The sequence below is a fragment of the Bufo gargarizans genome, chromosome 5 (assembly GCF_014858855.1).
Source record: "Bufo gargarizans isolate SCDJY-AF-19 chromosome 5, ASM1485885v1, whole genome shotgun sequence".
Taxonomy (NCBI): Eukaryota; Metazoa; Chordata; class Amphibia; order Anura; family Bufonidae; genus Bufo; species Bufo gargarizans.
This window is the reverse complement of record NC_058084.1, coordinates 2,216,229-2,237,778: the sequence shown is the minus strand read 5'-3', so window position 1 is coordinate 2,237,778 and position 21,550 is coordinate 2,216,229. Positions and strand designations below refer to the sequence as shown.

The following is a 21,550-nucleotide window of genomic DNA, read 5'->3' as shown; positions in this document are numbered from 1 at the left end:
ATACTGTAAGAGCGGTGAGACTATGGACTCTATACTGTAAGAGCGGTGAGACTATGGACTCTATACTGTAAGAGCGGTGAGACTATGGACTCTGTACTGTAAGAGCGGTGAGACTATGGACTCTATACTGTAAGAGCAGTGAGACTATGGACTCTATACTGTAAGAGCAGTGAGACTATGGACTCTGTACTGTAAGAGCAGTGAGACTGTGGACTCTATACTGTAAGAGCAGTGAGACTATGGACTCTGTACTGTAAGAGCAGTGAGACTATGGACTCTATACTGTAAGAGCAGTGAGACTATGGACTCTATACTGTAAGAGCAGTGAGACTATGGACTCTATACTGTAAGAGCAGTGAGACTATGGACTCTATACTGTAAGAGCAGTGAGACTATGGACTCTATACTGTAAGAGCAGTGAGACTATGGACTCTATACTGTAAGAGCAGTGAGACTATGGACTCTGTACTGTAAGAGCAGTGAGACTATGGACTCTATACTGTAAGAGCAGTGAGACTATGGACTCTATACTGTAAGAGCAGTGAGACTGTGGACTCTATACTGTAAGAGCAGTGAGACTATGGACTCTGTACTGTAAGAGCAGTGAGACTATGGGCTCTTTACTGTAAGAGCAGTGAGACTGTGGGCTCTATACTGTAAGAGCAGTGAGACTGTGGACTCTATACTGTAAGAGCAGTGAGACTATGGACTCTATACTGTAAGAGCAGTGAGACTATGGACTCTATACTGTAAGAGCAGTGAGACTGTGGACTCTATACTGTAAGAGCAGTGAGACTATGGACTCTGTACTGTAAGAGCAGTGAGACTATGGACTCTATACTGTAAGAGCAGCGAGACTATGGACTCTATACTGTAAGAGCAGTGAGACTATGGACTCTATACTGTAAGAGCAGTGAGACTATGGACTCTTTACTGTAAGAGCAGTGAGGACTATGGACTCTATACTGTAAGAGCAGTGAGACTATGGACTCTTTACTGTAAGAGCAGTGAGACTATGGACTCTATACTGTAAGAGCAGTGAGACTATGGACTCTTTACTGTAAGAGCAGTGAGACTATGGACTCTATACTGTAAGAGCAGTGAGACTATGGACTCTGTACTGTCAGAGCAGTGAGACTTGTGTTTTTTGGCCAGTGGAGGTTTTCACGTGGAATTCAGTGTAAGGTACAAGGAGGGGTCTGTATGTTTGGAGTGTAATATTATTATAACATTTATTGCTCCAGTGAGTTTTTCTTCTTGTTGATCTGTAGTCGTAACGTGATGCAATACGGCTTCTACATAGTGGGAATACTTTCTTTCCTGTGCACAGCAGGTCGTTATAAATGGTCCTACTCTGTCGGTCAGTTTAGAAGTCCGCAGGTTCGTGGCTCCACCGTATTTGTGAATGTAGGTTTTATGGAAGCTGTAAATTCCTTATTGGTAATCCAGGTTTTTCGGTTCATGTGGGCTAGATGATAGGAAGATTTCTGATGGATCGGTGGTGGTCCCTGTGGTCGCGCTCCATATGATGTGCTGTTTATCTTCTATCTTAGTAGTAAATAGTTTTCAGACTCCAGCCTCTTAGATATATAATATTTCTCATGTCTCTCCATCCACAGGATTACACCGTAGTGAAGAAGACATCGGGGGATTGTGTGACTCCCATCATCCAGGAGTCAGAAGGGTGGAGCAGGTTCTCCATCACCGAGCCTCCCGCCTTGAATCTTGAGCAGAGGATCCTAGAACTCACCCACAAGATGATGGAGCTGTTGACTGGAGAGGTGACACTGCTGGGAATACTGGGACATTCTCCAGTAACAGCACTGGAGGGGTCTGGGTGATGATGGTGTCATTGTGTTGTCAGGTTCCTGTAAGGTGTCAGGATGTGGCTGTCTATTTCTCCTTGGAGGAGTGGAAGTATATAGAAGGATCCAAGGATCTGTACAAGGAGGCCATGATGGAGAATGACTTACCAGGGATGGATGAGGACAGAAGCCACATGGCTGCGAGAATATTGGACCTTACCCTGGAGACAATCGGCCTGATAACCGGAGAGGTGAGACATTCACACCATATCGCTCGGGTCACCAATAATAAAACTGCTAAAGGAAAGATGAAGGATTGTTAGAATATATGGTGATCAGTGTCTGTCCGTCCACAGCATTGCATTGTAGTGAAGAAAGTGCCTGGAGATTGTGTGGCCCTCCATGTGTCTGGGGGATGGAGTGGGAGCCAGGGCCCCATCACAGAGCCTCACCCTCTGATACATGAGCAGAAGATCCTAGAACTCACCCACAAGATGATGGAGCTGCTGACAGGAGAGGTGACACTGCTGGGAATACTGGGAGATTCTCCAGTAACAGCACTGGAGGGGTCTGGGTGATGATGGTGTCATTGTGTTGTCAGGTTCCTGTAAGGTGTCAGGATGTGGCGGTCTATTTCTCCATGGAGGAGTGGGAGTATATAGAAGGACACAAGGATCTGTACAGCAAGGCCATGATGGAGGACCACCAGCCTTTTCTGTCACTGGGTAAGAGGAGCTCCGACTCATTATAGGGTCCCAGGTTTGAGGGTCACATAGACTCACCCATCTTCTGATCATTACATATATATCATGTAGTCAGTCAGTGTGTGTGTTCCCTATAGATGGATCCAGTCAGAGAAATCCACCAGAGAGATGTCCCCATCCTCTATATTCCCAGGATTGTCTGGAGGAAAAGCAAAGTCTGGATGATCAGGTAGACGATGCAGAGATTTCTGTAAATCCTCTGTTGACTGATATCAGGAAGCTTTCTACCAAATGTCTCCAGCCGTGGAGATTCTGCTTTCTTCCTTGTGTTGGTGGCTGTGGTATTATCTAGAAATAGTTTCTGGTTTCATAAAAGATTGTGTAGAACTTCCACCTGTTTGGATGTCCACTTGACAATTGAAGTTCAGTGTAGCTGAATGTAAGGCTCTGCAGTATAAACCATAGACCAAATAATAGCACAATGTCAATCAGCTGCTTGTAAGGCTGACAGAATATAGTCTTGTGACTCAGAGTTTATCTAGAATCTAGAATATACAGTCCTGTCTTGGGCTCCAGAGTCATCTAAGGAGGACATGAATTCTACAGATCATTAGTGCAGCCTCATCTAGAATATACAGTCCAGTCCTGAGCTCCAGAGTAATCTAAGGAGGACATGAATTGTACAGATCATTAGTGCAGCCTCATCTAGAATATACAGTCCAGTCCTGAGCTCCAGAGTCATCTAAGGAGGACATGAATTATATAGGTCATTAGTGCAGCCTCATCTAGAATATACAGTCCAGTCCTGAGCTCCAGAGTCATCTAAGGAGGACATGAATTGTACAGATCATTAGTGCAGCCTCATCTAGAATATACAGTCCAGTCCTGAGCTCCAGAGTAATCTAAGGAGGACATGAATTGTACAGATCATTAGTGCAGCCCCATCTAGAATGTCCAGTTCAGTCCTGGACATCATAGTCATCTAAGGAGGACATGAATTCTACAGATCATTAGTGCAGCCTCATCTAGAATGTCCAGTTCAGTCCTGGACATCATAGTCATCTAAGGAGGACATGAATTGTACAGATCATTAGTGCAGCCTCATCTAGAATATACAGTCCAGTCCTGAGCTCCAGAGTTATCTAAGGAGGACATGAATTGTACAGGTCATTAGTGCAGCCTCATCTAGAATATACAGTCCAGTCCTGGGCTCCAGAGTCATCTAAGGAGGACATGAATTGTACAGATCATTAGTGCAGCCTCATCTAGAATATACAGTCCAGTCCTGGGCTCCAGAGTCATCTAAGGAGGACATGAATTGTACAGATCATTAGTGCAGCCTCATCTAGAATGTCCAGTTCAGTCCTGGACATCATAGTCATCTAAGGAGGACACGAATTGTACAGATCATTAGTGCAGCCTCATCTAGAATATACAGTCCAGTCCTGAGCTCCAGAGTCATCTAAGGAGGACACGAATTGTACAGGTCATTAGTGCAGCCTCATCTAGAATCTACAGTCCAGTCCTGAGCTCCAGAGTCATCTAAGGAGGACATGAATTGTACAGATCATTAGTGCAGCCTCATCTAGAATATACAGTCCAGTCCTGAGCTCCAGAGTCATCTAAGGAGGACATGAATTGTACAGATCATTAGTGCAGCCTCATCTAGAATATACAGTCCAGTCCTGGGCTCCAGAGTCATCTAAGGAGGACATGAATTGTACAGATCATTAGTGCAGCCTCATCTAGAATATACAGTCCAGTCCTGAGCTCCAGAGTCATCTAAGGAGGACATGAATTGTACAGGTCATTAGTGCAGCCTCATCTAGAATATACAGTCCAGTCCTGGACACCAGAGTCATCTAAGGAGGACATGAATTGTACAGATCATTAGTGCAGCCTCATCTAGAATATACAGTCCAGTCCTAGGCTCCAGAGTCATCTAAGGAGGACATGAATTGTACAGGTCATTAGTGCAGCCTCATCTAGAATATACAGTCCAGTCCTGAGCTCCAGAGTCATCTAAGGAGGACATGAATTGTACAGATCATTAGTGCAGCCTCATCTAGAATATACAGTCCAGTCCTGAGCTCCAGAGTCATCTAAGGAGGACATGAATTATACAGATCATTAGTGCAGCCTCATCTAGAATATACAGTCCAGTCCTGGGCTCCAGAGTCATCTAAGGAGGACATGAATTGTACAGATCATTAGTGCAGCCTCATCTAGAATATACAGTGCAGTCCTGGGCTCCAGAGTCATCTAAGGAGGACATGAATTGTACAGATCATTAGTGCAGCCTCATCTAGAATATACAGTCCAGTCCTGGGCTCCAGAGTCATCTAAGGAGGACATGAATTGTACAGCTCATTAGTGCAGCCTCATCTAGAATATACAGTCCAGTCCGGGGCTCCAGAGTCATCTAAGGAGGACATGAATTGTACAGGTCATTAGTGCAGCCTCATCTAGAATATACAGTCCAGTCCTGAGCTCCAGAGTCATCTAAGGAGGACATGAATTGTACAGGTCATTAGTGCAGCCTCATCTAGAATACACAGTCCAGTCCTGAGCTCCAGAGTCATCTAAGGAGGACATGAATTGTACAGATCATTAGTGCAGCCTCATCTAGAATATACAGTCCAGTCCTGAGCTCCATAGTCATTTAAGGAGGACATGAATTGTACAAATCATTAGTGCAGCCTCATCTAGAATATACAGTCCAGTCCTGAGCTCCAGAGACATCTAAGGAGGACATGAATTGTACAGATCATTAGTGCAGCCTCATCTAGAATATACAGTCCAGTCCTGAGTTTCAGAGTCATCTAAGGAGGACATGAATTGTACAGAGCATTAGTGCAGCCTCATCTAGAATCTACAGTCCAGTCCTGAGCTCCAGAATCATCTAAGGAGGACATGAATTGTACAGGTCATTAGTGCAGCCTCATCTAGAATCTACAGTCCAGTCCTGAGCTCCAGAGACATCTAAGGAGGACATGAATTGTACAGATCATTAGTGCAGCCTCATCTAGAATCTACAGTCCAGTCCTGGGCTCCAGAGACATCTAAGGAGGACATGAATTGTACAGGTCATTAGTGCAGCCTCATCTAGAATATACAGTCCAGTCCTGAGCTCCAGAGTCATCTAAGGAGGACATGAATTGTACAGATCATTAGTGCAGCCTCATCTAGAATATACAGTCCAGTCCTGAGCTCCAGAGTCATCTAAGGAGGACATGAATTGTACAGGTCATTAGTGCAGCCTCATCTAGAATATACAGTCCAGTCCTGGGCTCCAGAGTCATCTAAGGAGGACATGAATTGTACAGGTCATTAGTGCAGCCTCATCTAGAATATACAGTCCAGTCTTGGGCTCCAGAGTCATCTAAGGAGGACATGAATTATACAGATCATTAGTGCAGCCTCATCTAGAATATACAGTCCACTCCTGGGCTCCAGAGTCATCTAAGGAGGACATGAATTGTACAGATCATTAGTGCAGCCTCATCTAGAATATACAGTCCAGTCCTGGGCCCCAGAGACATCTAAGGAGGACATGAATTGTACAGATCATTAGTGCAGCCTCATATAGAATATACAGTCCAGTCCTGAGCTCCAGAGTCATCTAAGGAGGACATGAATTGTACAGATCATTAGTGCAGCCTCATCTAGAATACACAGTCCAGTCCTAAGCTCCAGAGACATCTAAGGAGGACATGAATTGTACAGATCATTAGTGCAGCCTCATCTAGAATATACAGTCCAGTCCTGAGCTCCAGAGTTATCTAAGGAGGACATGAATTGTACAGATCATTATTCCAGCCTCATCTAGAATATACAGTCCAGTCCTAGGCTCTAGAGTCATCTAAGGAGGACATGAATTGTACAGATCATTAGTGCAGCCTCATCTAGAATATACAGTCCAGTCCTGGGCTCCAGAGTCATCTAAGGAGGACATGAATTGTACAGATCATTAGTGCAGCCTCATCTAGAATATACAGTCCAGTCCTAAGCTCCAGAGTCATCTAAGGAGGACATGAATTCTACAGATCATTAGTGCAGCCTCATCTAGAATACACAGTCCAGTCCTGAGCTCCAGAGTTATCTAAGGAGGACATGAATTGTACAGGTCATTAGTGCAGCCTCATCTAGAATATACAGTCCAGTCCTAAGCTCCAGAGTCATCTAAGGAGGACATGAATTGTACAGATCATTAGTGCAGCCTCATCTAGAATGTCCAGTCCAGTCCTGAGCTCCAGAGTCATCTAAGGAGGACATGAATTGTACAGATCATTAGTGCAGCCTCATCTAGAATATACAGTCCAGTCCTGAGCTCCAGAGTCATCTGAGGACATGAATTGTACAGATCATTAGTGCAGCCTCATCTAGAATATACAGTCCAGTCCTAGGCTCCAGAGTCATCTAAGGAGGACATGAATTGTACAGATCATTAGTGCAGCCTCATCTAGAATATACAGTCCAGTCCTGAGCTCCAGAGACATCTAAGGAGGACATGAATTGTACAGATCATTAGTGCAGCCTCATCTAGAATATACAGTCCAGTCCTGAGCTCCAGAGACATCTATGGAGGACATGAATTGTACAGATCATTAGTGCAGCCTCATCTAGAATATACAGTCCAGTCCTGAGCTCCAGAGTCATCTAAGGAGGACATGAATTATACAGATCATTAGTGCAGCCACATCTAGAATATACAGTCCAGTCCTGAGCTCCAGAGTCATCTAAGGAGGACATGAATTGTACAGATCATTAGTGCAGCCTCATCTAGAATATACAGTCCAGTCCTGAGCTCCAGAGTCATCTAAGGAGGACATGAATTATACAGATCATTAGTGCAGCCACATCTAGAATATACAGTCCAGTCCTGAGCTCCAGAGTCATCTAAGGAGGACATGAAATGTACAGAGCATTAGTGCAGCCTCATCTAGAATACACAGTCCAGTCCTGAGCTCCAGTCATCTAAGGAGGACATGAATTGTACAGATCATTAGTGCAGCCTCATCTAGAATATACAGTCCAGTCCTGAGCTCCAGAGTCATCTAAGGAGGACGTGAATTGTACAGATCATTAGTGCAGCCTCATCTAGAATATACAGTCCAGTCCTGGGCTCCAGAGTCATCTAAGGAGGACATGAATTGTACAGATCATTAGTGCAGCCTCATCTAGAATATACAGTCCAGTCCTGGCCTACAGAGACATCTAAGGAGGACATGAATTGTACAGATCATTAGTGCAGCCTCATCTAGAATATACAGTCCAGTCCTGAGCTCCAGAGTCATCTAAGGAGGACATGAATTGTACAGGTCATTAGTGCAGCCTCATCTAGAATATACAGTCCAGTCCTGGGCTCCAGAGTCATCTAAGGAGGACATGAATTGTACAGATCATTAGTGTAGCCTCATCTAGAATACACAGTCCAGCCCTGGGCTCCAGAGTCATCTAAGGAGGACATGAATTGTACAGATCATTAGTGCAGCCTCATCTAGAATATACAGTCCAGTCCTGAGCTCCAGAGTCATCTAAGGAGGACATGAATTGTACAGATCATTAGTGCAGCCTCATCTAGAATATACAGTCCAGTCCTGGGCTCCAGAGACATCTAAGGAGGACATGAATTGTACAGATCATTAGTGCAGCCTCATCTACAATATACAGTCCAGTCCTGGGCTCCAGAGTCATCTAAGGAGGACATGAATTGTGCAGGTCATTAGTGCAGCCTCATCTAGAATATACAGTCCAGTCCTGGGCTCCAGAGACATCTAAGGAGGACATGAATTGTACAGATCATTAGTGCAGCCTCATCTAGAATATACAGTCCAGTCCTGGGCTCCAGAGTCATCTAAGGAGGACATGAATTGTACAGATCATTAGTGCAGCCTCATCTAGAATATACAGTCCAGTCCTGAGCTCCAGAGTCATCTAAGGAGGACATGAATTGTACAGATCATTAGTGTAGCCTCATCTAGAATACACAGTCCAGCCCTGGGCTCCAGAGTCATCTAAGGAGGACATGAATTGTACAGATCATTAGTGCAGCCTCATCTAGAATATACAGTCCAGTCCTGAGCTCCAGAGTCATCTAAGGAGGACATGAATTGTACAGATCATTAGTGCAGCCACATCTAGAATATACAGTCCAGTCCTGAGCTCCAGAGACATCTAAGGAGGACATGAATTGTACAGATCATTAGTGCAGCCTCATCTAGAATATACAGTCCAGTCCTGGACATCAGAGTCATCTAAGGAGGACATGAATTGTACAGATCATTAGTGCAGCCTCATCTAGAATATACAGTCCAGTCCTGGGCTCCAGAGTCATCTAAGGAGGACATGAATTGTACAGATCATTAGTGCAGCCTCATCTAGAATCTACAGTCCAGTCCTGGGCTCCAGAGTCATCTAAGGAGGACATGAATTGTACAGGTCATTAGTGCAGCCTCATCTAGAATATACAACCCTAGCCCGAAGTACTTTTGTGTTTAATAAGACATGAGTATTCTAGCAGTGCTGCCTTTATTAGGTAGCCCAAAAAATTTCTAACGAACAAAAACCTGGTTAGAAACTATTTATCCTGCTGTGAGCGCTGCAGGTTTCAGGTGAATTGGGTCCCGTTCACACAAAGAGAGAAAACCGCGCTGCGCTGATTCAGCAGGAGCAGATTGGAGCGGTCCAGAGTAGTCAATCACTGGTTACAGGTGTGGCCCTCAAAGCACCGCCAATAATTTCAGATTCCCAGCATTTATAGAGTGTGAGCTCTTGCGGCAGGGTCCGCTCCCCCTCTGACCCGCCTTTCTTGTTTCCTGTATTTTTATGTTTGTGTAACCCCGGCCGGATGGACGTGGAATCTAACACATAATAATAATTTATAGTATAAACGGAACGTGTCCCATCATGTGCCCGACCCGGGTTCCACCTCTGCTTCATCAGGGGCGTCTCCTTGATACCGCTCCGGGGATTATCCCGCATATTCATTATCGACAGAAAGCGTTTTCTCTTTCTATTAGACATAACTAAAATCTTTTATGTAACATGTGACTACGGACTCCTGAGAGAGGCGGGATACTAGTAGCAGCTGATTGGTGCCTATATAACATGTGACTACGGAATCCTGAGAGAGGCGGGATACTAGTAGCAGCTGATTGGTGCTTATATAACATGTGACTACGGAATCCTGAGAGAGGCGGGATACTAGTAGCAGCTGATTGGTGCCTATATAACATGTGACTACGGAATCCTGAGAGAGGCGGGATACTAGTAGCAGCTGATTGGTGCTTATATAACATGTGACTACGGAATCCTGAGAGAGGCGGGATACTAGTAGCAGCTGATTGGTGCTTATATAACATGTGACTATGGACTCCTGAGAGAGGCGGGATACTAGTAGCAGCTGATTGGTGCCTATATAACATGTGACTACGGACTCCTGAGAGAGGCGGGATACTAGTAGCAGCTGATTGGTGCCTATATAACATGTGACTACGGACTCCTGAGAGAGGCGGGATACTAGTAGCAGCTGATTGGTGCCTATATAACATGTGACTACGGACTCCTGATAGAGGCGGGATACTAGTAGCAGCTGATTGGTGCTTATATAACATGTGACTACGGACTCCTGAGAGAGGCGGGATACTAGTAGCAGCTGATTGGTGCTTATATAACATGTGACTATGGACTCCTGATAGAGACGGGATACTAGTAGCAGCTGATTGGTGCCTATATAACATGTGACTATGGACTCCTGATAGAGGCGGGATACTAGTAGCAGCTGATTGGTTCCTATATAACATGTGACTACGGATCCTGAGAGAGGCGGGATACTAGTAGCAGCTGATTGGTGCCTATATAACATGTGACTATGGACTCCTGATAGAGACGGGATACTAGTAGCAGCTGATTGGTGCCTATATAACATGTGACTATGGACTCCTGATAGAGGCGGGATACTAGTAGCAGCTGATTGGTTCCTATATAACATGTGACTACGGATCCTGAGAGAGGCGGGATACTAGTAGCAGCTGATTGGTGCCTATATAACATGTGACTACGGATCCTGAGAGAGGCGGGATACTAGTAGCAGCTGATTGGTGCCTATATAACATGTGACTACGGACTCCTGAGAGAGGCGGGATACTAGTAGCAGCTGATTGGTGAGTATATAACATGTGACTATGGACTCCTGATAGAGGCGGGATACTAGTAACAGCTGATTGGTGTCTATATAACATGTGACTACGGACTCCTGAGAGAGGCGGGATACTAGTAGCAGCTGATTGGTGCCTATATAACATGTGACTACGGACTCCTGAGAGAGGCGGGATACTAGTAGCAGCTGATTGGTGCTTATATAACATGTGACTACGGACTCCTGAGAGAGGCGGATACTAGTAACAGCTGATTGGTGCCTATATAACATGTGACTACGGACTCCTGAGTGAGGCGGATACTAGTAGCAGCTGATTGGTGCCTATATAACATGTGACTATGGACTCCTGAGAGAGGCGGGATACTAGTAGCAGCTGATTGGTGCCTATATAACATGTGACTACGGAATCCTGAGAGAGGCGGGATACTAGTAGCAGCTGATTGGTGCCTATATAACATGTGACTACGGACTCCTGAGTGAGGCGGATACTAGTAGCAGCTGATTGGTGCCTATATAACATGTGACTACGGACTCCTGAGAGAGGCGGATACTAGTAGCAGCTGATTGGTGCCTATATAACATGTGACTACGGACTCCTGAGAGAGGCGGGATACTAGTAGCAGCTGATTGGTGCCTATATAACATGTGACTACGGACTCCTGAGAGAGGTGGGATACTAGTAGCAGCTGATTGGTGCCTATATAACATGTGACTACGGACTCCTGAGAGAGGCGGGATACTAGTAGCAGCTGATTGGTGCCTATATAACATGTGACTACGGACTCCTGAGAGAGGCGGGATACTAGTAACAGCTGATTGGTGCCTATATAACATGTGACTACTGTCTCCTGAGAGAGGCGGGATACTAGTAGCAGCTGATTGGTGCCTATATACCATGTGACTACGGAATCCTGAGAGAGGCGGGATACTAGTAGCAGCTGATTGGTGCCTATATAACATGTGACTACGGAATCCTGAGAGAGGCGGATACTAGTAACAGCTGATTGGTGCCTATATAACATGTGACTACGGACTCCTGAGAGAGGCGGGATACTAGTAGCAGCTGATTGGTGCCTATATAACATGTGACTACGGAATCCTGAGAGAGGCGGGATACTAGTAACAGCTGATTGGTGCCTATATAACATGTGACTATGGATTCCTGAGAGAGGCGGGATACTAGTAGCAGCTGATTGGTGCTTATATAACATGTGACTATGGACTCCTGAGAGAGGCGGGATACTAGTAGCAGCTGATTGGTGCCTATATAACATGTGACTACGGACTCCTGAGAGAGGCGGGATACTAGTAGCAGCTGATTGGTGCCTATATAACATGTGACTACGGACTCCTGAGAGAGGCGGGATACTAGTAGCAGCTGATTGGTGCCTATATAACATGTGACTACGGACTCCTGAGAGAGGCGGGATACTAGTAGCAGCTGATTGGTGCCTATATAACATGTGACTACGGACTCCTGAGAGAGGCGGGATACTAGTAGCAGCTGATTGGTGCCTATATAACATGTGACTACGGAATCCTGAGAGAGGCGGGATACTAGTAGCAGCTGATTGGTGCCTATATAACATGTGACTACGGAATCCTGAGAGAGGCGGGATACTAGTAGCAGCTGATTGGTGCCTATATAACATGTGACTACGGACTCCTGAGAGAGGCGGGATACTAGTAGCAGCTGATTGGGGCCTATATAACATGTGACTACGGAATCCTGAGAGAGGCGGGATACTAGTAGCAGCTGATTGGTGCCTATATAACATGTGACTACGGACTCCTGAGAGAGGCGGGATACTAGTAGCAGCTGATTGGTGCCTATATAACATGTGACTACGGTCTCCTGAGTGAGGCGGGATACTAGTAGCAGCTGATTGGTGCCTATATAACATGTGACTACGGACTCCTGAGAGAGGCGGATACTAGTAGCAGCTGATTGGTGCCTATATAACATGTGACTACGGACTCCTGAGAGAGGCGGGATACTAGTAGCAGCTGATTGGTACCTATATAACATGTGACTACGGACTCCTGAGAGAGGCGGATACTAGTAGCAGCTGATTGGTGCGTATATAACATGTGACTACGGACTCCTGATAGAGGCGGATACTAGTAGCAGCTGATTGGTGCCTATATAACATGTGACTACGGACTCCTGAGAGAGGCGGGATACTAGTAGCAGCTGATTGGTGCGTATATAACATGTGACTACGGACTCCTGATAGAGGCGGATACTAGTAGCAGCTGATTGGTGCCTATATAACATGTGACTACGGACTCCTGAGAGAGGCGGGATACTAGTAGCAGCTGATTGGTGCCTATATAACATGTGACTACGGACTCCTGAGAGACGCGGGATACTAGTAGCAGCTGATTGGTGCCTATATAACATGTGACTACGGAATCCTGAGAGAGGCGGGATACTAGTAGCAGCTGATTGGTGCCTATATAACATGTGACTACGGACTCCTGAGAGAGGCGGGATACTAGTAGCAGCTGATTGGTGCCTATATAACATGTGACTACGGACTCCTGAGAGAGGCGGGATACTAGTAGCAGCTGATTGGTGCCTATAGAACATGTGACTACGGACTCCTGAGAGAGGCGGGATACTAGTAGCAGCTGATTGGTGCCTATAGAACATGTGACTACGGACTCCTGAGAGAGGCGGGATACTAGTAGCAGCTGATTGGTGCCTATAGAACATGTGACTACGGACTCCTGAGAGAGGCGGGATACTAGTAGCAGCTGATTGGTGCCTATAGAACATGTGACTACGGACTCCTGATAGAGGCGGGATACTAGTAGCAGCTGATTGGTGCCTATATAACATGTGACTACGGAATCCTGAGAGAGGCGGGATACTAGTAGCAACTGTATAGTGCCTATAGAACATGTGACTACGGACTCCTGATAGAGGCGGGATACTAGTAGCAGCTGATTGGTGCCTATATAACATGTGACTACGGACTCCTGATAGAGGCGGATACTAGTAACAGCTGATTGGTGCCTATATAACATGTGACTACGGAATCCTGAGAGAGGCGGGATACTAGTAGCAGCTGATTGGTGCCTATAGAACATGTGACTACGGAATCCTGAGTGAGGCGGGATACTAGTAGCAGCTGATTGGTGCCTATATAACATGTGACTACGGACTCCTGAGAGAGGCGGGATACTAGTAGCAGCTGATTGGTGAGTATATAACATGTGACTACGGATCCTGATAGAGGCGGGATACTAGTAGCAGCTGATTGGTGCCTATATAACATGTGACTACGGAATCCTGAGAGAGGCGGGATACTAGTAGCAGCTGATTGGTGCCTATATAACATGTGACTACGGACTCCTGAGAGAGGCGGGATACTAGTAGCAGCTGATTGGTGCCTATATAACATGTGACTACGGACTCCTGAGAGAGGCGGGATACTAGTAGCAGCTGATTGGTGCCTATATAACATGTGACTACGGACTCCTGAGAGAGGCGGGATACTAGTAGCAGCTGATTGGTGCCTATATAACATGTGACTACGGACTCCTGAGAGAGGCGGGATACTAGTAGCAGCTGATTGGTGCCTATATAACATGTGACTACGGACTCCTGAGAGAGGCGGGATACTAGTAGCAGCTGATTGGTGCCTATATAACATGTGACTACGGACTCCTGAGAGAGGCGGGATACTAGTAGCAGCTGATTGGTGCCTATATAACATGTGACTACGGACTCCTGAGAGAGGCGGGATACTAGTAGCAGCTGATTGGTGCCTATATAACATGTGACTACGGACTCCTGAGAGAGGCGGGATACTAGTAGCAGCTGATTGGTGCCTATATAACATGTGACTACGGACTCCTGATAGAGGCGGATACTAGTAGCAGCTGATTGGTGCCTATATAACATGTGACTACGGACTCCTGAGAGAGGCGGGATACTAGTAGCAGCTGATTGGTGCCTATATAACATGTGACTACGGACTCCTGAGAGAGGCGGGATACTAGTAGCAGCTGATTGGTGCCTATATAACATGTGACTACGGACTCCTGAGTAGAGGCGGATACTAGTAGCAGCTGATTGGTGCCTATATAACATGTGACTACGGACTCCTGAGAGAGGCGGGATACTAGTAGCAGCTGATTGGTGCCTATATAACATGTGACTATGGACTCCTGAGAGAGGCGGGATACTAGTAGCAGCTGATTGGTGCCTATATAACATGTGACTACGGACTCCTGAGAGAGGCGGGATACTAGTAGCAGCTGATTGGTGCCTATATAACATGTGACTATGGACTCCTGAGAGAGGCGGGATACTAGTAGCAGCTGATTGGTGCCTATATAACATGTGACTACGGACTCCTGAGTAGAGGCGGGATACTAGTAGCAGCTGATTGGTGCCTATATAACATGTGACTACTGGACTCCTGAGAGAGGCGGGATACTAGTAGCAGCTGATTGGTGCCTATATAACATGTGACTACGGACTCCTGAGAGAGGCGGGATACTAGTAGCAGCTGATTGGTGCCTATATAACATGTGACTACGGACTCCTGAGAGAGGCGGGATACTAGTAGCAGCTGATTGGTGCCTATATAACATGTGACTACGGACTCCTGAGAGAGGCGGATACTAGTAGCAGCTGATTGGTGCCTATATAACATGTGACTACGGACTCCTGAGTAGAGGCGGATACTAGTAGCAGCTGATTGGTGCCTATATAACATGTGACTACGGACTCCTGAGAGAGGCGGGATACTAGTAGCAGCTGATTGGTGCCTATATAACATGTGACTACGGACTCCTGAGAGAGGCGGGATACTAGTAGCAGCTGATTGGTGCCTATATAACATGTGACTACGGACTCCTGAGAGAGGCGGGATACTAGTAGCAGCTGATTGGTGCCTATATAACATGTGACTACGGACTCCTGAGAGAGGCGGGATACTAGTAGCAGCTGATTGGTGCCTATATACATGTGACTATGGACTCCTGAGAGAGGCGGGATACTAGTAGCAGCTGATTGGTGCCTATATAACATGTGACTACGGACTCCTGAGAGAGGCGGGATACTAGTAGCAGCTGATTGGTGCCTATATAACATGTGACTACGGACTCCTGAGAGAGGCGGGATACTAGTAGCAGCTGATTGGTGCCTATATAACATGTGACTACGGACTCCTGAGTAGAGGCGGGATACTAGTAGCAGCTGATTGGTGCCTATATAACATGTGACTACGGACTCCTGAGAGAGGCGGGATACTAGTAGCAGCTGATTGGTGCCTATATAACATGTGACTACGGACTCCTGAGAGAGGCGGGATACTAGTAGCAGCTGATTGGTGCCTATATAACATGTGACTACGGACTCCTGAGAGAGGCGGGATACTAGTAGCAGCTGATTGGTGCCTATATAACATGTGACTACGGACTCCTGAGAGAGGCGGGATACTAGTAGCAGCTGATTGGTGCCTATATAACATGTGACTACGGACTCCTGATAGAGGCGGGATACTAGTAGCAGCTGATTGGTGCCTATATAACATGTGACTACGGACTCCTGAGAGAGGCGGGATACTAGTAGCAGCTGATTGGTGCCTATAGAACATGTGACTACGGAATCCTGAGTGAGGCGGATACTAGTAGCAGCTGATTGGTGCCTATATAACATGTGACTATGGACTCCTGAGAGAGGCGGGATACTAGTAGCAGCTGATTGGTGCCTATAGAACATGTGACTACGGACTCCTGAGAGAGGCGGATACTAGTAGCAGCTGATTGGTGCCTATATAACATGTGACTACGGACTCCTGAGAGAGGCGGGATACTAGTAGCAGCTGATTGGTGCCTATATAACATGTGACTATGGACTCCTGATAGAGGCGGGATACTAGTAGCAGCTGATTGGTGCCTATATAACATGTGACTACGGAATCCTGATAGAGGCGGGATACTAGTAGCAGCTGATTGGTGCCTATATAACATGTGACTACGGACTCCTGAGAGAGGCGGGATACTAGTAGCAGCTGATTGGTGTCTATATAACATGTGACTACGGACTCCTGAGAGAGGCGGGATACTAGTAGCAGCTGATTGGTGAGTATATAACATGTGACTACGGAATCCTGAGAGAGGCGGGATACTAGTAGCAGCTGATTGGTGCTTATATAACATGTGACTACGGACTCCTGAGAGAGGCGGATACTAGTAGCAGCTGATTGGTGCCTATATAACATGTGACTACGGACTCCTGAGAGAGGCGGGATACTAGTAGCAGCTGATTGGTGCCTATATAACACGTGACTATGGACTCCTGAGAGAGGCGGATACTAGTAGCAGCTGATTGGTGCCTATATAACATGTGACTACGGACTCCTGAGAGAGGCGGGATACTAGTAGCAGCTGATTGGTGCCTATATAACATGTGACTATGGACTCCTGATAGAGGCGGGATACTAGTAGCAGCTGATTGGTGCCTATATAACATGTGACTATGGACTCCTGAGAGAGGCGGGATACTAGTAGCAGCTGATTGGTGCCTATATAACATGTGACTACGGACTCCTGAGAGAGGCGGGATACTAGTAGCAGCTGATTGGTGCCTATATAACATGTGACTACGGACTCCTGACAGAGGCGGGATACTAGTAGCAGCTGATTGGTGTCTATATAACATGTGACTACGGACTCCTGATAGAGACGGGATACTAGTAGCAGCTGATTGGTGCCTATATAACATGTGACTACGGACTCCTGAGAGAGGCGGGATACTAGTAGCAGCTGATTGGTGCCTATATAACATGTGACTACGGACTCCTGAGAGAGGCGGGATACTAGTAGCAGCTGATTGGTGCCTATATAACATGTGACTACGGACTCCTGAGAGAGGTGGGATACTAGTAGCAGCTGATTGGTGCCTATATAACATGTGACTACGGACTCCTGAGAGAGGCGGATACTAGTAGCAGCTGATTGGTGCCTATATAACATGTGACTACGGAATCCTGAGAGAGGCGGGATACTAGTAGCAGCTGATTGGTGCCTATATAACATGTGACTACGGACTCCTGACAGAGGCGGGATACTAGTAGCAGCTGATTGGTGCCTATATAACATGTGACTACGGACTCCTGAGAGAGGCGGGATACTAGTAGCAGCTGATTGGTGCCTATATAACATGTGACTACGGACTCCTGAGAGAGGCGGGATACTAGTAGCAGCTGATTGGTGCCTATATAACATGTGACTACGGACTCCTGAGAGAGGTGGGATACTAGTAGCAGCTGATTGGTGCCTATATAACATGTGACTACGGACTCCTGAGAGAGGCGGATACTAGTAGCAGCTGATTGGTGCCTATATAACATGTGACTACGGAATCCTGAGAGAGGCGGGATACTAGTAGCAGCTGATTGGTGCCTATATACATGTGACTACGGACTCCTGACAGAGGCGGGATACTAGTAGCAGCTGATTGGTGCCTATATAACATGTGACTACGGACTCCTGAGAGAGGCGGGATACTAGTAGCAGCTGATTGGTGCCTATATAACATGTGACTACGGAATCCTGAGAGAGGCGGGATACTAGTAGCAGCTGATTGGTGCCTATATAACATGTGACTACGGACTCCTGAGAGAGGCAGATACTAGTAGCAGCTGATTGGTGCCTATATAACATGTGACTACGGACTCCTGAGAGAGGTGGGATACTAGTAGCAGCTGATTGGTGTCTATATAACATGTGACTACGGACTCCTGAGTGAGGCGGATACTAGTAGCAGCTGCTTGGTGCCTATATAACATGTGACTACGGACTCCTGAGAGAGGCAGATACTAGTAGCAGCTGATTGGTGCCTATATAACATGTGACTACGGACTCCTGAGAGAGGTGGGATACTAGTAGCAGCTGATTGGTGTCTATATAACATGTGACTACAGACTCCTGAGAGAGGCGGGAGACTAGTAGCAGCTGATTGGTGCCTATATAACATGTGACTACGGACTCCTGAGAGAGGCGGGATACTAGTAGCAGCTGATTGGTGCCTATATAACATGTGACTACGGACTCCTGAGAGAGGCGGGATACTAGTAGCAGCTGATTGGTGCCTATATAACATGTGACTACGGACTCCTGAGAGAGGCGGGATACTAGTAGCAGCTGATTGGTGCCTATATAACATGTGACTATGGACTCCTGATAGAGGCGGGATACTAGTAGCAGCTGATTGGTGCCTATATAACATGTGACTACGGACTCCTGATAGAGGCGGGATACTAGTAGCAGCTGATTGGTGCCTATATAACATGTGACTACGGACTCCTGAGAGAGGCGGGATACTAGTAGCAGCTGATTGGTGAGTATATAACATGTGACTACGGACTCCTGATAGAGGCGGGATACTAGTAGCAGCTGATTGGTTTAGCTTTCGATTCGCCGGAATCAGAATTTTGGCTTTTTTCAGTATTAAATGAATGTTTTTTACTATTTCAAGATTTGTATTTTGTTATTGGATAAAAGATTTTAGTTATGTCTAATAGAAAGAGAAAACGGTTTCTGTAGATGATGAATATGCGGGATGATCCCCGGAGCGGTATCAAGGAGACGCCCCTGATGAAGCAGAGGTGGAACCCGGGTCGGGCACATGATGGGACACGTTCCGTTTATACTATAAATTATTATTATGTGTTAGATTCCACGTCCATCCGGCCGGGGTTACACAAACATAAAAATACAGGAAACAAGAAAGGCGGGTCAGAGGGGGAGCGGACCCTGCCGCAAGAGCTCACACTCTATAAATGCTGGGAATCTGAAATGATTGGCGGCGCTCCTTCTCTGGTTTGTTTGGAGGCCACACCTGTAAACCAGTGATTGACTACGTCTGGAGACTATCTACTCTGGACCGCTCCAATCTGCTCCTGCTGATTCAGCGCAGCGCGGTTTTCTCAGTGTTTTAAAAAAAAAAATAATTCCGTTTGCAGCTTTTAGACCACAGAGGCTCCTTCATCAGGCAGATTCCAAAGGGATAATGTGAGAAAAGGCACAAGACTTAAAAGATGTTCCAGACATTTGTACATTAGGTGAAGCATCATAAACCTGCGCCTATTGTGGAAGGACAGGCAATGGAAGCCGTCCCATCTCAGATATGCTGGACCCCTTGGCGATTTATTGTAGACCGATGTCTGTATGGTCTTGTTCCCCAAATTCCATAAGTTCTGGCCTCACAACCTCGCCAACGAGGTCGGCACCACGAGGCCAGAACCCAGTCAATACCATTCTGAAAGTCCATATTCAATATACCTAGGCCCATAGGGTTCAGATGGACCCATCCTGTCTTTTTAAGGAATTACCACCAATCTCAATCTCCCGATGTCTAATGGAAAAACGCTGAGACTGCCATATTCCGTTTTTTCCGCCACCTCTCCTTGGCAAATGGTTTTTAGCCGCAGGCCAGGTTGATCTGGAAACTATTTCCGACCAAACCAGCGAAACGCCATTAACTAGGGCACAACATCTGGCTACATCTGCTTTTATGGTGTGTATAAATTGGACATTCTTCAGAGAGCCCAGGTCGTTCCCCCCCGGCATGTACAATGAGAATGAACGAGGAAGGACAGAGATTCCGTATGTGGGTGACTTCTGGGTAAATCTGGGACCAACGCAGTCCCCTGATGCCCCTCCATCTCACCTCTACTTGAGACACAGGGAATCCTAAGTTGTGGCCGTTTGCTGGCCCAGTACACGAAAGAATGTCCCACGATCCACACCAGAATCAGTGGTGTTTATAAATTTGGAATGAAGATAGGATTTGTATCGGTTAGATTTCCAACCACCTAATTCTCTCTCTACTTCAGACAGACGGTATAGAAAAGCCGTGGTGGCAGCTCCTATCCCAAAAGAATGTGTAGTGAACAGGCATTTGACAGCCCTGCCCGGGTACAACCGGCTGCCAGGATATAGGGAATAAGCCGAGGCGGCCCGGTGAATAAGTAGTGAGCCTTTTGTTGGGGGTCTGATACTTCGATATTGACGGAGGTTGTGAACAGGGCAGCAGCCGCCTCCAATAGCGTATAACGGGACAATACGGCCATTTTCCTGCTGGTCCGTTTTGGATTTCGGCATCCAAACAAGAATGGAATCAGAAAGTCGGAGGACATCATCTTTCTGTAAACCACCTTGTGAAGCGTTCTGTTGTGATCTTAATTCGCTAATGTGAAAAGCCCCGAAATACCAAAGGGTAAATGCAGAACGGAAGAGGAGTGTTTCAGAAGAATCGGTGCACACCTGGGAGAGCGAGGAGTAGTTGATTCAGAATGGCAGTGGAAATTGGTCGGCGTTTGTCCGTTTTTGTGCTGGAGGATTTTTTCCAGCCCTGAACAATTTTCTTAACCATGAAATGAGAATCTGCTGCCTCCCATTCCAGTAACTGACACGGATAGGCTAGAGCGGTTAGAGCGGCTGCCGCACTAGAGGCTCCATGAGACCGCAGGGCCCCCAATAGACCTAGAGTGGCGATGACTCTGCTATGATGATCCCGTATTCCCTGTTACTTGTTTGCGACATTGAGCCATCAGAGCCAAGTGCGGTAATAGGATCGGTAGGTGGTAGGAGCCATGGATTGGTTCACCAGGTTCAGCAATTCTCTGAAACCATGTTCCAGAAGCACTGCAGTCTACAGAGCCGTACTGCGAAACGTGGTCATCTGGAAGTGGTACCCCGGGAACATGTTCTGCCTTAAACCAGAGATTTATATCTAGGCAATGACGGATGAAATGGCGCAGTCGGGCGAGGACTGGGAGAGAGGGGAGGTAGACCTATTCTACCACGCTAATATTGTCTGTCTAGAATACTATGCGTCTATTTCTCATCTCCTC

The 21,550-nt window shown here is 46.5% G+C and overlaps 1 protein-coding gene across 1 annotated transcript in view; it reads left to right on the top strand.

The window, feature by feature from the left end:
• Window positions 1-1,623: 1,623 nt before the first annotated feature.
• The window catches only part of LOC122938884 (zinc finger protein 260-like), a 69,282-nt gene continuing 49,355 nt past the window's right edge, over window positions 1,624-21,550 (top strand). The window contains exons 1-5 of the mRNA XM_044294740.1: window positions 1,624-1,781; window positions 1,865-2,056; window positions 2,162-2,323; window positions 2,407-2,530; window positions 2,647-2,738. Of these exons, the coding sequence (XP_044150675.1) occupies window positions 1,758-1,781; window positions 1,865-2,056; window positions 2,162-2,323; window positions 2,407-2,530; window positions 2,647-2,738 (594 nt within the window). The 5' untranslated portion in view covers window positions 1,624-1,757. The remainder of the gene's footprint in view (window positions 1,782-1,864; window positions 2,057-2,161; window positions 2,324-2,406; window positions 2,531-2,646; window positions 2,739-21,550) is intronic.